The following is a 13,444-nucleotide window of genomic DNA, read 5'->3' as shown; positions in this document are numbered from 1 at the left end:
AAAAAAATGCTTTTAAAATGTATTTTTTTTTTTAGTATAACATTCAAATATTATATTTTAAATAATTGATATCGATGTAAGACAGTATCCATGTGATTTGCACATATTGATTTCGTAAAAAAAAATATAACAAAGATGTTCCACATAATCAGCTGACGAGTCTTCCTTAGTAAACTGTTAAGATCTAAACAAAAGTTTAATCAAAATCAGACAGTATCATGTTCAATTATTATTCGAATTATTTTAAATTAATTAGGGAATGCTATTTATCATCTTGGTTGACGAATATTTTATTTAAAGTGTGTAGAAGTTTCTCAATTTTGCAATTTAACATATAAATACTCTTTAGTTCGACTTCTACACTGTTTTATTTAAAAGATTTTGCATATACATCTTAAATCATAGCAGACACAGGTTAGCAGTCCTGTAAATTATTTTTATAAATTATGCTTATATATTGTAGTATCTTAACTGTTTTAATCGTCAATCATATATGATGATGAACAATATATAATAGGTATATACAAATGTTAAACTTATCGGTGTGTGAATTAAAAATATATCTCAAATGTATTTACTATGATGATCAACTTAGTTCTATGTACATATAAAATAATTGTTTGCAAACTTGCAAAGCAGTTATCCTACACATAATAAACTGCTTTTAAACCAATGATGTTCTATTTAACAGATATGTCATTAACGCGCAAAAAGTGAAGACTACAAAACATCCTAATTGGGACATTTGCCTTTAGTCGTTTTCATCATAATACATCATATAGTAATACGTTTTGCGTAATTAAAACATCTAGTTATTCCTTTTACTTATTGTTTTTATCAAGCTAAGCCTTTTACTTGTAACGAAATGTAAAATAAACGGTCCCCGGCGCGGCACACCTTTTTCTGTTGTTTAGTATGGGTATAACATATCTGTTTATTAGAATATCATTGTTTTAAACCACAAATTCCACAAAAACTAATAGCATATAAGACAGTTACCTATATCTGCTATGGTTGAAAACTTCTACTCAATTCATAAGGAAAATATATGTATACTTAGAAAAGTACAATATTTTTTGATATGGCATACTTCATACAATTATAGTGTCATTAAAGAACCTAGCATACATTTTCTATAAAAGATATAAATGCTATAAGGCACTATTAATAAGTATTAATCCTATAAAAATCTTAAAAAAACGTGCAGAGATTTCATTTAGAACTTTGTTAAATTCACTTATAATGTAATCAGTTCGAGACACAGTTATGACAGGGTTGTAAGTGGAAAATAATTAACTATAACTAAGATCTAGTACATATATGTTAATTGTGCTACAATTAAAAATCTTGAAGCAAATAAATGATGTTTTTTAATCTACATCTCAGTGAAGAAGGATGAAACAGTGGTATTACATGCACTTAATTATAAATATAAAAATTTCATACATTTTCAGCACAACTAATACTTGTTGCTTATTTTGATATACATTTATGTAGTAATTTAAATTGATCACAATACATGGACGGAGTAGTTTCTTTAAATATTTAACAACTCGTTTATCTGTTCGATTAATTAAAAATATATAAATACTCTATGGTAAATTTAAACTTTAGCGACATAGTACATTTAAAGTCAATACCATGTAGAAGAAAAAAAAATAGTACTTCATTTCATTAATTAATTTAAATACTAATGACTTTTAATTCATGTCAATAAGTTTTCATTATCTATCATCAATTTCAAAGTAAAATTGAATTTGTTTATTAGTTTGAAAGTTTTAGTTCATCTTCATTAAACTTCTTAATTAAAACAAGTTGATTAATAGTTTCGCAAAGTAAATGCACATTATTTTTCGACTGTTCTACACTGCACAGCCAGTACAGTTTTAATCCAACAATATTACTTATGAATATTAGTAGGTACCTACTAATGTTCACTGCTGTTGACCATCTATGTGTAAGTAAATACCCAGCAAATTAATGCTTAGCAATATTCATAAACAAAGCAATATAAAAAATATATTTTACTTATACATAAAGGCTAATTGAAACAAAAAAAATTATAAAATCAAACAAATAAAAAAACATATAAAATAAATCATATGAGATTCAAAATATATAATATATGATTTATTTTATTATTGCATGAAGAAATTAGAGAATTAGCGCTCCTTCTTTTCATGGGAAAATTAAGAGATACCCTATTGGATAGAAAGTCCAATCTAAATCATTCAGGGCCAAACTGTATGTGCTTAATAGTAAGTTTGTGGTAAGAAATTGTAATTTAAACCTTAAAATAGTGCTAGTTCTGATATACAGAATTCCTTAGACTAAAGTATAGACAGGACTTAGGACGGGAACACATAAACCAAAGCAACAATGCGATCGCTTTGAATAAATAGTCCATTCTAATGGCAGGTGGAGTACAGACAAAATACTTTCGACGTAGGTCAAGATCTAAGTAATCTATGTCGTGAAAAAATTGGCTTTTTGAATGTCAGCAAAGTTATTACAACTTTGGAAGTCTAATAAAGTGGTCATATGTAGTTATGTCCTGAAAAGTTTGATGTAAATTTTTTTGTCTATGCCCAATGTTGGCAATGGTTATACTATGGACAAAATGTTTTTAAAACTACCTACAAAAATTGAATAAAGGTGGACGAAATTAATTGTTTACTCATTAAACAGTTTTGAGCTCTTTAAACTATTAAAGCATTAACTTACATTTCGTTACATTGAAGAAGATCACCAACAATTGTTGCTGGCAGGTGGTAGGTGGTCATATTCATATTAATAATTATAATTAGCACTGATCACTGCACTATTTAAAACTGATTGTTTATTCACACTGGTGTCTCGAGGCTTGTGTCAGCGAGAGGTACCACCTCGTCACTGATGGGTCATATCTGCGACGCCGGCATGGTGGAGACGGTGGAGTGGGGGGTGGTGGGACGAGATCCAGCGAGCGAGGCGTTCAGTGACGCCATTGTGCCCATCTATAAATAAACGAAAGTTTTATCATTTTATAAATTTAACATTATTGATAATTCAGTCACTTTAATCTGTTATTTTTTGTATAATATCATAGTTTATTAAAGTTCCAGAGTAAAAGGTCCCTCTGTAAACCAGTATTGTATCGACTCAGCTATATAAAGCTGGCTCTTAAAAAGCTTGGGCCAATGATGTTCTAGTGAACAGATATGTTATTAACGCGCAAAAAGTGAAGACTAGAAAACATCCTAATTGGGATGTTTGCCTTTAGTCGTTTTACGTAGTTATACGTTATAATACATCATAATTACGTAGTAATACGTTTTGCGTAATTAAAACATCTAGTTGTCCCTTCTACTTATTGTTTTTATCAAGCTATCCTTTTTACTTGTAACGAAATGTAAAATAAACGGTCCCCGGCGCGGCACACTTTTTTCTGTTGTTTAGTATGGATATAACATATCTGTTTATTAGAATATCATTGGTTTGGGCCTTTAAAATCAAAGAAATCTTGCAACAAAAACATACCCTCAAATGTGCCAAGTCCTCCAATTTGGTCAAATCGGCCAACTCCAAGTACAGACTGTAGACCAACAGCCAACCATAGACTCCGACCACAGAGAACACAATCCAGAACAGGCACATCATGACATTATACGCGAATATCATATCGTTGACGATTGACGCGAAAATGAATGCCACAGTGCGGAACAGTATGAAAACGCCGAATGTGTACAGCCATGGGACGATACGCTTTTCGTATTCCTGAAAAAGAAAAAAAATAATTTTATTTATTTATTTATTTATTTATATACTCTTTATTGCACACCAATATAAAAATATAAAAATAATAGGAGTAAAATAAAAACAAAGAAAAGAAAAATGTACAATAGGCGGCCTTATCGCTAAAACAGCGATCTCTTCCAGGCAACCTTTATCATCATTCAATAAGCATTTAAAAAGAAAGTAAACTCAACAACAACAACAACAACAGCCCGAGGAGATGGTCTCCCTTTAAGGAGAAGATTTTGGAACATATTCCACAACTATTCCGATGTGGGTTGGTGGAATTAATTTCGCACAGAATTTCTATGAAATTAGACATGCTCGAGATGAACTATGATTAATTTAAGTGGAATAGAATCGCTCCAGATCTAAGTTATGCATATGCATGCAATATACATCATCACTAGATCTTGACTGCTGATCACTAGGAATGTACTATATATGCATATGTATATGATTTGGTAAGCTTTTATGAATGTCCAACCACTGACCAATGAGATGAATTAAATACTATAAAAAATAAACACAAATATAAGCCATGTACCTACCTTATTCTTGGCTGTTCGAACTAACTACAGGATGAGAGCATTAACAAAATAAGAATAATGAATAGTGTTACATTAATTTAATCAAATTTCAAATAACTGTTATATGTAACAGGATGATTTGTGTTAGCAATAGCGTTTTTAATAAAAGTGTAGCTAAGCATTATGAGCGAGAATAAATAGCATTAAAATAACTAGTTTTAGTCATTAATACATCTTGTAAACAAAAAGTGAACTAAAATTGATCCTTGAGGAACAGCCATTTATAATGTTGCATAATGACAATTAAGCTAACTGTTGAATAGTTTTACAATGGACACAATTATTTGGATAAAACTTACATTAAATTACTCAGTGATAAATGAATTAAGCCAATAAATAATCAATAAATTATAATCTTTATTCATTCTTCTGTGACTTCTTACATGAACATTAAAATTAGTCTACTGAGTTAAATTTACAAAATTTTAAGAAAAATCAAGCTCTAAGTAAATTAAGTTGTGCTAACATAAGTTGTATAAAATGATATAAAGTTTTACCTTTCTCAACGCTACTATCAATATGATGCTTGTTACTAGAACAGCTATAGATCCAATCCAAGAAAAGAGCGAGAAGACAATGAGGACATTACGAACTGTAAAAAATAAAACAATGGTAAATATGAGAGTCGTTAGATAGTATATTAAACAGTTTTCATCATAAAGTTTGTATGTATAATCTAATACAGCCAATTTTCAGTTCTTCTTTTTTGTTCCAGTGCCATGACAATAGCTGCGCATATATAATCAGTTATGGTCTAATTTTGAAGACTGATTTTGATTGCAATATACTAAATTGTTCCAATTTAACAAAAATCTACATATGAGAGGACAAAAAAAATACTGGCTAGTTAACAGAGCAATACTATGTCTGTATATGTAGAAAAGAAATGAAAAACGCAAACAAAATTAAAGAAAACTATTAATCAACATATTTCTATTCTTTTGAATAAACACAAAGTTTGACAGGAGACTCATTAGTATATATTATAATTGCAAAAAGTAGGTTTATGTCATTCCATGCCTCGAAACAAATATATTTAATGTTTGCTTTAAAAGTTTTTTATTTACCTGACTTTACATGATTACAAGAATCATGTAAAGGCAGGACTGGTGGGTACATTGACATATATAGGAAGAATGGGTTCCCGTCAGATATTAACACAATAAACAATAAGATAGATAGATTACCTGGTGCACTGCCAACATAAACAAATTGAAAGCTCATCACATAGTGACCCGAATGAGATGACCCAGGGGTTGCCAACATCATACAGTATAAATCAAAGATACTCTGCGTGAATGTGAAGAGAGCTATAAACTGAAAAAAGCATTGTTACACATAATTAATTATATGTTTACAGTTATACATCATTTAGTATATTTTTACTAATAAAATGGCAATGTTGCTTTATAAATATTTATTATTAATCAAATTAATTAATTCATAAAAAAGATCATTATTTTTTTAAATAAGGTAGAAAAACTACGATATCTTTGTCCACTTAAATAAAATATTATGAATTTTAAAAAAAAGGAACACCAAACTAGCTACGAAAAGTTTATTCAGCTGTTTATAGATCATATTGTTAGATATTAAAATACAACTTACTACTGAAATACTGGCTGTTAGCAATGATCCCCTTTGCAGGTCCAGCACAAACGCATCATGTAGTATTGGTTTTTGATACCATGGCACTCTTAGTGACCTAACTGATTTTGACGAACGTAAGTTCGTTGATGATCTAAAAATACATACAGTTTATGATTACTAAGTGTTTGTTGATAAATATCGTCGTATATATTGAAATTTTTAGTTAACTTACTTTCCAGTGTAATGAGAATACACAGAAGGGGTAGAACGGTATGTTGAAGGCGTTTTTCTTCCGTACATGTTTGTTTCTATAATGAAAACGGTTGACGCCCAAAAGTAACTACAACTTTCAACTTCGAATAAGAAATTTAAAATGTATTTCGATTACATCACAGCATTTCACTTATTATATCGCGATATTGTTATTAGTTACATATAATGATTCATTTATAAATGCAGTTTATATTTAAAATTTCATCCTTTTTAAATATCACTAGCCACACCTGCGGATTGTTTAGTATTTATGATTTGTCAAAATTACAACACAGATTATAAATGACGATACAAAGTGTGACGGTTAAAAATATTTATAATCGATATTTGTTTTATATATTTCGTTTTAAAATAAAATGTTTAATGTGTTTTAATATTTTATAAATATAATTGTATTTTCGTGACTTTATTCTGAATACAGTAACGAGCACGGCAGCTATCTCAAGGGAGATCAGACAACTACGCAAACGTAGTGCTCAAGTGCATACACACTTGTGTACTGATCTTTTAACTCTAATCCGATGAGACGGCAAATCGGACACGATCAAAGATGTCTTCAAAAATCGAAACAGCCAGAATCAGATCATCAACGAACAATTAACTTAAGACTGTCTCCTACTAATTATATGAGTCTCCTTCAGATCTCTTGTCTGGAGTTTAAATCGGCCCCTATACATAAAAATCAAAATGTATTCCTTCCCTTGCACAACTCTACTGGGATAAAGGAATGATTTTTCTTTGGAAAAGCAAATATGCACGGTAAAAAATGGTATGTCTGTGTACTAAACAACTGTCGGCTGGCCACGCTATCTTTACGATTTATCTAAAGTATAGTGTGTTATTATATATTTGAGATGGATAATTTAAGTTAACTGTTGTCAAAATAAGATTTAAAAAAGGAATGTCGAATGTAAAGGAAATTCTAAGAATGACCAACAAAACTCTGAATCTATAAAATAAAAGTCGCAAATCATGACAATACACTTTATTCTAAATTATCTCTATCGGCAAACAATTTATATTCAAATATTATTAACGTAAATAGAGCCACACTGCCACAAACATTTGGGACACTTTAACGAACTAAGCTTCTCGTCTTGCAAATCCTTCCAACCATCAAACGACTGGCTCTTTTTATTTTGATCTAGAAATTTCCAAGCGTTATCAATATCCTCTTTTTTTCCATGTCTATTGTGAATGTATTTCGTAAGTTTTTCAATTTTTTCAGCTGCTTCGACGTTCGAATTATCTTTATTTGCTGATTCGTTAACGGATACTGAATTTCCAATTTCGTTTCCGTTTCCAAAGGAACATTCCAAAGAGTCTGCCTCGATAGATGGTGTAAAGTTGGTCGCAGCTGTAAATATTTTCTGTTTATCAACTCTTATGCACCTAAAATGCAATAAAATGCTTATACATGTGAGTAAAAATTCAGACAACCTCTTGTCAAATCTAAAAATCTGTAATTTGTGTAAATTCTCAAATTTAAGCTATCAACTAGAGCAACATTTTTTGGGATTTCAAAAGATTAGAATTATTTCAGTGAAAAGAGAATAAGGCGTAAGCGTTAAGTTGATTTGGCATTAATGGCTAAGGTTTAAATTTTACTTCGATTTTTTAATTAGGTATGGTATTTTTTAAAGAGACAAATTAAAATGGATAATTGTTCTAGGTATCAACTAGCCCATTATTTATGTATGCCTTAAGTTAGTGCCTGTAAATTTGCCACTGCTGGGCTAAGACCTCCTCTCCCATTATAGAGTGTTTTTGGAATATATTCCACCACGCTGTTCCAATGCGGATTGGTGGAATGCACATATGGCATGAATGATGCAGGTTTCCTAATGATGTTTTCCTTCACCGGCGAGCACGATATGAATTATAAACACAAATTAAGCACATATATATAGTGGTGCTGGCCTGGGCTTTAACCCGAAATCATCGGTTAATGTACACGTGTTCAAACCACTGGGCCATCTCCACTCTTATATGCCTTATTGTTTGGTAATTCACTTAATGCTTTTTCGAATTTGCTCAATTCTACAACGACATAACATTTGCAAATACCTTCTTGGGGGCAATGAAAAATGAACCAGTAAGTATTTCCTGATAATCATTGCAAGTTCAATGAGACGAAACTTCTATTTTGCTATCAAAGTTAATAATAAACAGAAAGCGACTTACATTTCCGAGGCTCATTGGGTTGACACCACTCCTGAGGTCCTGTTCCACATCTACAGAACGGCGGCTGATGGCCTTGTGTCATGAAAATGAAAGGTGCCGCGTCCTTATTCCCAGACATGAAATCCCTCATGTTCTCGGCAAACTGGCTATTATTCTGCCATTGTTCAAAGCAGGTCCTAAAGAACTCCGATGGATTGTCTTGATTACGATTGAGAACGTTGCGATGGAAACATTCCTCGCAAAACACTTGGCCGTAGTAAATCTTCAAGTTTGACGTCGGCACTTTGTGGCAAAAATCTAGACAGAGTTAAGAATGATCACAACATAATCTTATTACAAGTAATAGCTAAGCGATACAGGATGTTTCTGATGACTATAGACAATTGTAAGCTTTATTTTTTTATGACTTGACCAATGAGTATTCTTTCAGTGCATGAGATTAAATTTTAATGAGTGTATAATAAGTATTAGACTTAACAATGTTATTTTTTACAATGTTCAAACACGTCGCTGAGGTTATTTCCTGATTAGCACGAAAATAATTAAAAATAAAACTTAATCATTAGAAAAATTAATGTGCTTGCGCCAATTAAAATCCGCTCCCAAATTTAAAACAGAATAACTGTCTAATCCAAAAAAAAGCCAGCAAATACGAATAAAAGTTAAAAGGATGGCTGAAATTTCTACGTCAAAACTTCACAATAATTTCAAGCAGAAACATGCATACTTTGGCCATACTACTAATGCTAAACCAGTTTCAACGTTTAAACAGAAGCGACTTACAGCATTTGGCACATTGACTGTGGAAGCTATCGTTACCGATGGTAACTTTATCACTTTCATCCACACATTGCAAGCAACGAGCGCAAATAAAACGCTTTGGCGGGTTCTCCGCGGATTTTTCGGGACCATCATCTAAAAGCATGAAAATTTCAGCATTTTTATACTATTCTCTTGTAAACCAGCGCTAACCAACTTAGTTGGAACTTTACACATATTGTATCTACACGCATATACTTTCACTGCCGTCTTTGACCTATTGGAAGCCTTGATCATATTAGGGTAACGTAAAAATTCTCTTGTAAACCAGTGCTAACCAACTTAGTTGGAACTTTACACATATTGTATCTACACGCATATACTTTCACTGCCGTCTTTGACCTATTGGAAGCCTTGATCATATTAGGGTAACGACCCTATGACTGAACACTGTTTTGTTAGAATAAAGAAAAAAACTTTCATTGCGAATAAATATGCTTTGAATTGCCTAGTTACTAATTTATTACCATTTTTGTAGGTTCTGGATGTATCAGAAAGTCAAAATCTTTATTTTGAAAATATGCATCTCATTTTATATCAGTCATTGAGCCCTGGGCGCTTGCTCGAAGTGCCCACTGTAAAGTAGGGATCTGTATACTATACTTAATATATTGTTACATTACACATACAGTATACATTGTTATTTTTAGCACAAATATCGAATAAAAAATAAGTTATTTTTCACTTTATCTGCATCAATGAGATACACGTTGATACGAGTATTTACTGGGTCAAGAAGATAAGTACGTAGACAAGAGACAATATACGAGATCAGATTTCAATTTTTCATCTGAATGATACCTTACTAAATTCGCCTATTGTCCTGATATAGATATATACCTAGAAATGCGAAAGTTTGCGAGGATGAATTTATATTTATTACTCTTTCACGAAAAAACTATTGAACGGATTTGGATGAAATTTTACAGTACTATAGGTTGTACATCAAAATAACAAGTAGCCTATATGTAATTTGGTCATAATATAAGGATACATATCAAGCACCTACCCATGCGAAGTCATGGCGGGTCGCTAATAATAACTGAAGCTTAAACAAATTATTTCAGATTTGTCAACTCCCTCGTTTACCTTCATTCCCTTTGTTTTCACTTCCAGATGTCCGAGAACCCATCGTCGAGTGCATCCACCAGCTGTTTGACGATACGCGAGAACTGTCGCCTTTAAATCGCGAAATCACGTGACTTTTGAAACATTCGTTACAGAACACGTGACCGTAGAACATTTTCAAGGACGTTGGAATGGTACGACAAACACCTATAACGTTTTTTTTTTTTAAATAAACACTACGAAGGAGTGCATTCGAAATAGGTTTTAATGAGTTTCTTTTACAATGCGTGATGTGGTATTTCAACTGAATTTAGTAAAACTTTAAACAGTCCCAGTGCATAGATACGGAAAAAAAATGTATTTTACATATAGTAGTAACAAAAATCTACTCTATAAAAATCTTTTATAAAGTATATTAGGACAAAATTTGAGAGTTGTGCCATAAATTTAAAAATGTTAAAAAGTACTCAATGCTTACAAAAATGAAATCGAATACCGGTAGTGCCTAAAATAATCGCATACAGACGTTTGTCTGTATGCGATGTAGAATAACAGAGAACTTTCTTTTTTTAAAGTTGGTTGAGGACTATTTCAAGATAAGCTTATTTAAATATTTGACTAATTATAAGATAAGCCATTACAAGTTAGCGTATTACAAAGATAGAATTGATAATAATGTATAATGAAAAATATTTTAAAACTATTTTTTGACTATCGATTTGTTATAACTAAAAACATTTGCAACATAAAATGTAACTTACAACACATGCTACAGATTCTATGAAAATTTTGACCATCAACATCAACTTTATCTTCTGAATTTATTGGTAGAAAACATCTTGCACAAAAACATTTTTTGGTTTCTTGACTGTTATCCATTTTAAAAATTTATAATAAAAAAATTATGCTTAAAATATGTGAATCAGCAAATTATTTCCATTGTTAGTTTAAGTCAAATGAAAAAGAACATACAAAGAATTTGAAAAATAACAAAAGAAGAAGCTTTCTGCTTGTTTTTCGAATAAAGAATATTTAATATACTAAAGAGTTTTAACTTCTTTATATTACATAGTAGTATTAAATAATAGAAATTAAAAAAAAAAACATACGTTATTATATTTAAGATTTTTAAATGTCATTTTATGCAAATGAAAATATCTTCTTCGATACTAACATGTATTTTAACTATTGGGCTATTAAAAATTCTGAAATTATATATTTTTATAACTAGTATAGCTACCTTTGCAAACATAATATGTTGTCAGTTTGACGTCAAGGCTGACAAATAACATCACTATAAAATACGAATACGATGTATGACGCTTGACGAATCGTGTCGTAGGGAACAATGTATGACATCACTAGTTCATGCTTATGTGTGTTATCCGACCGTTGTTTGTGTTATCTATCATGTTTTTATCAAAAAGTGATGTTTGTGAAGTTGTTTGAAATTAAATCAGCCTCTATTTAGTGGTAAAGTACATATATTATCTAGCCTTTATCTGCTGATATGATAAAATCTTTGTATCAGAAAGTTTGTTTAGGTTATAACAGAGATTGTACTGAGGCGAATATGAAGTCGTGTTTTTAGGTTTTTATGATAGAAAACACAGCGTTACTAAACGGGCGAGGCCGTTAGATGATAATAGACCCGCATATTTTTCAATACAGCAACTTTTTTTTGCTCAAACATAGTATATTTTACGATATATAGCGTATAGTTCTGACATTATTATATATGAAGTTTCAACTGTTCGTTTTGGGTTCGACCTCGATAAATGTGAACATTTGGCGGGACATAGCCTTCGGTTGCGTCAATTGAACATTATTGCAACGTTTTATTACAAAACTTTATTTATTGATGCGATGTAAATTAAATAAATAAACATTTCAACATTAAAACTATTCATGTTATCATGATTTATTGTTATAAGGTATTATTTGTCATCGAAATAGTTATCTATACTTGAGTCAAATAAAATTTGATATAACTAAAAGTTCTTCTGAGTTCATAAATTATAATTTGTTTATAAAAAATCATTATTTAATAATTTTTATTATGAATTAATGGCAAGTTTTGGTAAACTAGCAATACAAATAATTTAAATTCTTATAGTTTAATAGTTTAATAACTTAAACCCTTAACTAAAAGTGTAGCAAATTTCAAATAGATTATTTATTATGAAAATTGCTGAAATACATTCAAGATAGATTATTGGCCATTTTCTCGTCTTAAACTTCATCTTTGCAACCATAGCATATCAATCGACATAATGTTATATTGTGACAGCCATATAAACGATTTAAACGGGAAGTTTAGATATATTTGCGATTTCTAAAAGTTAATATTACATAAAATGATTATAAAATTAATATATAGGTTATTTATATGCCAGTATTAAACCTATTTTCCTCTAAATGAGGATAAATTAATCGAACAAACTTGTAATTCTAATATTTTGATCTTTAATCTATCTATAGTATGTAATTAATGTATACATGCCGCTTTTTCATGTATATATAATTAAGGATACAAATTCAGTTTTAATACCATCATTTTGTGTCCTAGTTTGTAGGGTAATGGGTTTGGGTACCTACAGGCACAAAGGGCTGAACATCTTAGTTCATAATCTTGCTTGTCTTATATTTTTTACAGTACTAATGTCCATGGGTTCTATTGATGTAACAAATAGAACATTTCCCTAATATAACTAGCTCATAATGTAGCTAACTTAAAAATATATGGATGAGTTAAATTTTCATTCTTAGTTGCATATTGGTTGGCCTGTGATGCGCAAAGGCCTCTACTAAAGTGTTATATCATATATTATAATTCTAAGGAATAAAATTAAATATAACAATAAATTACAGACTTCATTTTCTGCTTGAACTAGAGGGTGGCAAGCAGCGATTTCCTTCAGGCATTCATTCAATAAAGTTTTTAAATAAATAAAAAAATAAATGAACATAAAGTTAAATCTAAGTAATAACATGTTAAATTGTCCTTTTAGACATTATGGGCGTCCGGCTGATGAGAAAATTTGGAGTTTGTCTATAATTAGCGAAATTTAATCCAAAACAAATAGCAATAGTTAAAATATCCTATCCTAGAGCTTACAATAAATAGTAAACCATATGAAACGCTA

General features: G+C 30.6%; 3 protein-coding genes across 3 annotated transcripts in view; 1 reads left to right on the top strand and 2 right to left on the bottom strand.

Annotated features, from left to right (window-relative positions):
* Positions 1-2,211: 2,211 nt before the first annotated feature.
* On the bottom strand, positions 2,212-6,488 carry LOC124541912. Its single transcript, XM_047119837.1, has 6 exons — positions 6,187-6,488; positions 5,973-6,105; positions 5,552-5,681; positions 4,862-4,956; positions 3,520-3,756; positions 2,212-2,996 (listed from the first exon to the last, which is right to left on the bottom strand). Exons 1-6 carry the CDS (start codon positions 6,252-6,254, stop codon positions 2,901-2,903), a joined length of 759 nt encoding a protein of 252 aa, XP_046975793.1. The 5' UTR covers positions 6,255-6,488; the 3' UTR covers positions 2,212-2,900.
* Positions 6,489-7,197: 709 nt separating this feature from the next.
* Positions 7,198-11,254, bottom strand: LOC124541957. Its single transcript, XM_047119896.1, has 5 exons — positions 11,060-11,254; positions 10,320-10,505; positions 9,195-9,326; positions 8,412-8,708; positions 7,198-7,584 (listed from the first exon to the last, which is right to left on the bottom strand). Exons 1-5 carry the CDS (start codon positions 11,175-11,177, stop codon positions 7,250-7,252), a joined length of 1,068 nt encoding a protein of 355 aa, XP_046975852.1. The 5' UTR covers positions 11,178-11,254; the 3' UTR covers positions 7,198-7,249.
* Positions 11,255-11,618: 364 nt separating this feature from the next.
* Positions 11,619-13,444, top strand: part of LOC124541916 (protein diaphanous) — a 67,078-nt gene continuing 65,252 nt past the window's right edge. Inside the window, exon 1 of the mRNA XM_047119841.1 lies at positions 11,619-11,771. The gene's annotated coding sequence lies outside the window, so the exon portion shown is untranslated. The remainder of the gene's footprint in view (positions 11,772-13,444) is intronic.

The sequence above is a fragment of the Vanessa cardui genome, chromosome 29 (genome assembly GCF_905220365.1).
Source record: "Vanessa cardui chromosome 29, ilVanCard2.1, whole genome shotgun sequence".
Taxonomy (NCBI): domain Eukaryota; kingdom Metazoa; phylum Arthropoda; class Insecta; order Lepidoptera; family Nymphalidae; genus Vanessa; species Vanessa cardui.
This window is presented reverse-complemented; position numbering and strand designations above follow the sequence as displayed.

Coding starts and splice junctions, on each gene's coding strand:
- LOC124541912 (XM_047119837.1), bottom strand. CDS start 6,254: ATGTACGGAAGAAAAACGCCTTCAACATACCGTTCTACCCCTTCTGTG. Junction 6,106..6,186: donor TATTCTCATTACACTGGAAA/GTAAGTTAACTA, acceptor ATGTATTTTTAG/ATCATCAACGAACTTACGTT. Junction 2,997..3,519: donor AGGACTTGGCACATTTGAGG/GTATGTTTTTGT, acceptor GTTTATTTATAG/ATGGGCACAATGGCGTCACT.
- LOC124541957 (XM_047119896.1), bottom strand. CDS start 11,177: ATGGATAACAGTCAAGAAACCAAAAAATGTTTTTGTGCAAGATGTTTT. Junction 9,327..10,319: donor TGAAAACAAAGGGAATGAAG/GTAAACGAGGGA, acceptor TCATGCTTTTAG/ATGATGGTCCCGAAAAATCC. Junction 8,709..9,194: donor CAGTCAATGTGCCAAATGCT/GTAAGTCGCTTC, acceptor AACTCTGTCTAG/ATTTTTGCCACAAAGTGCCG.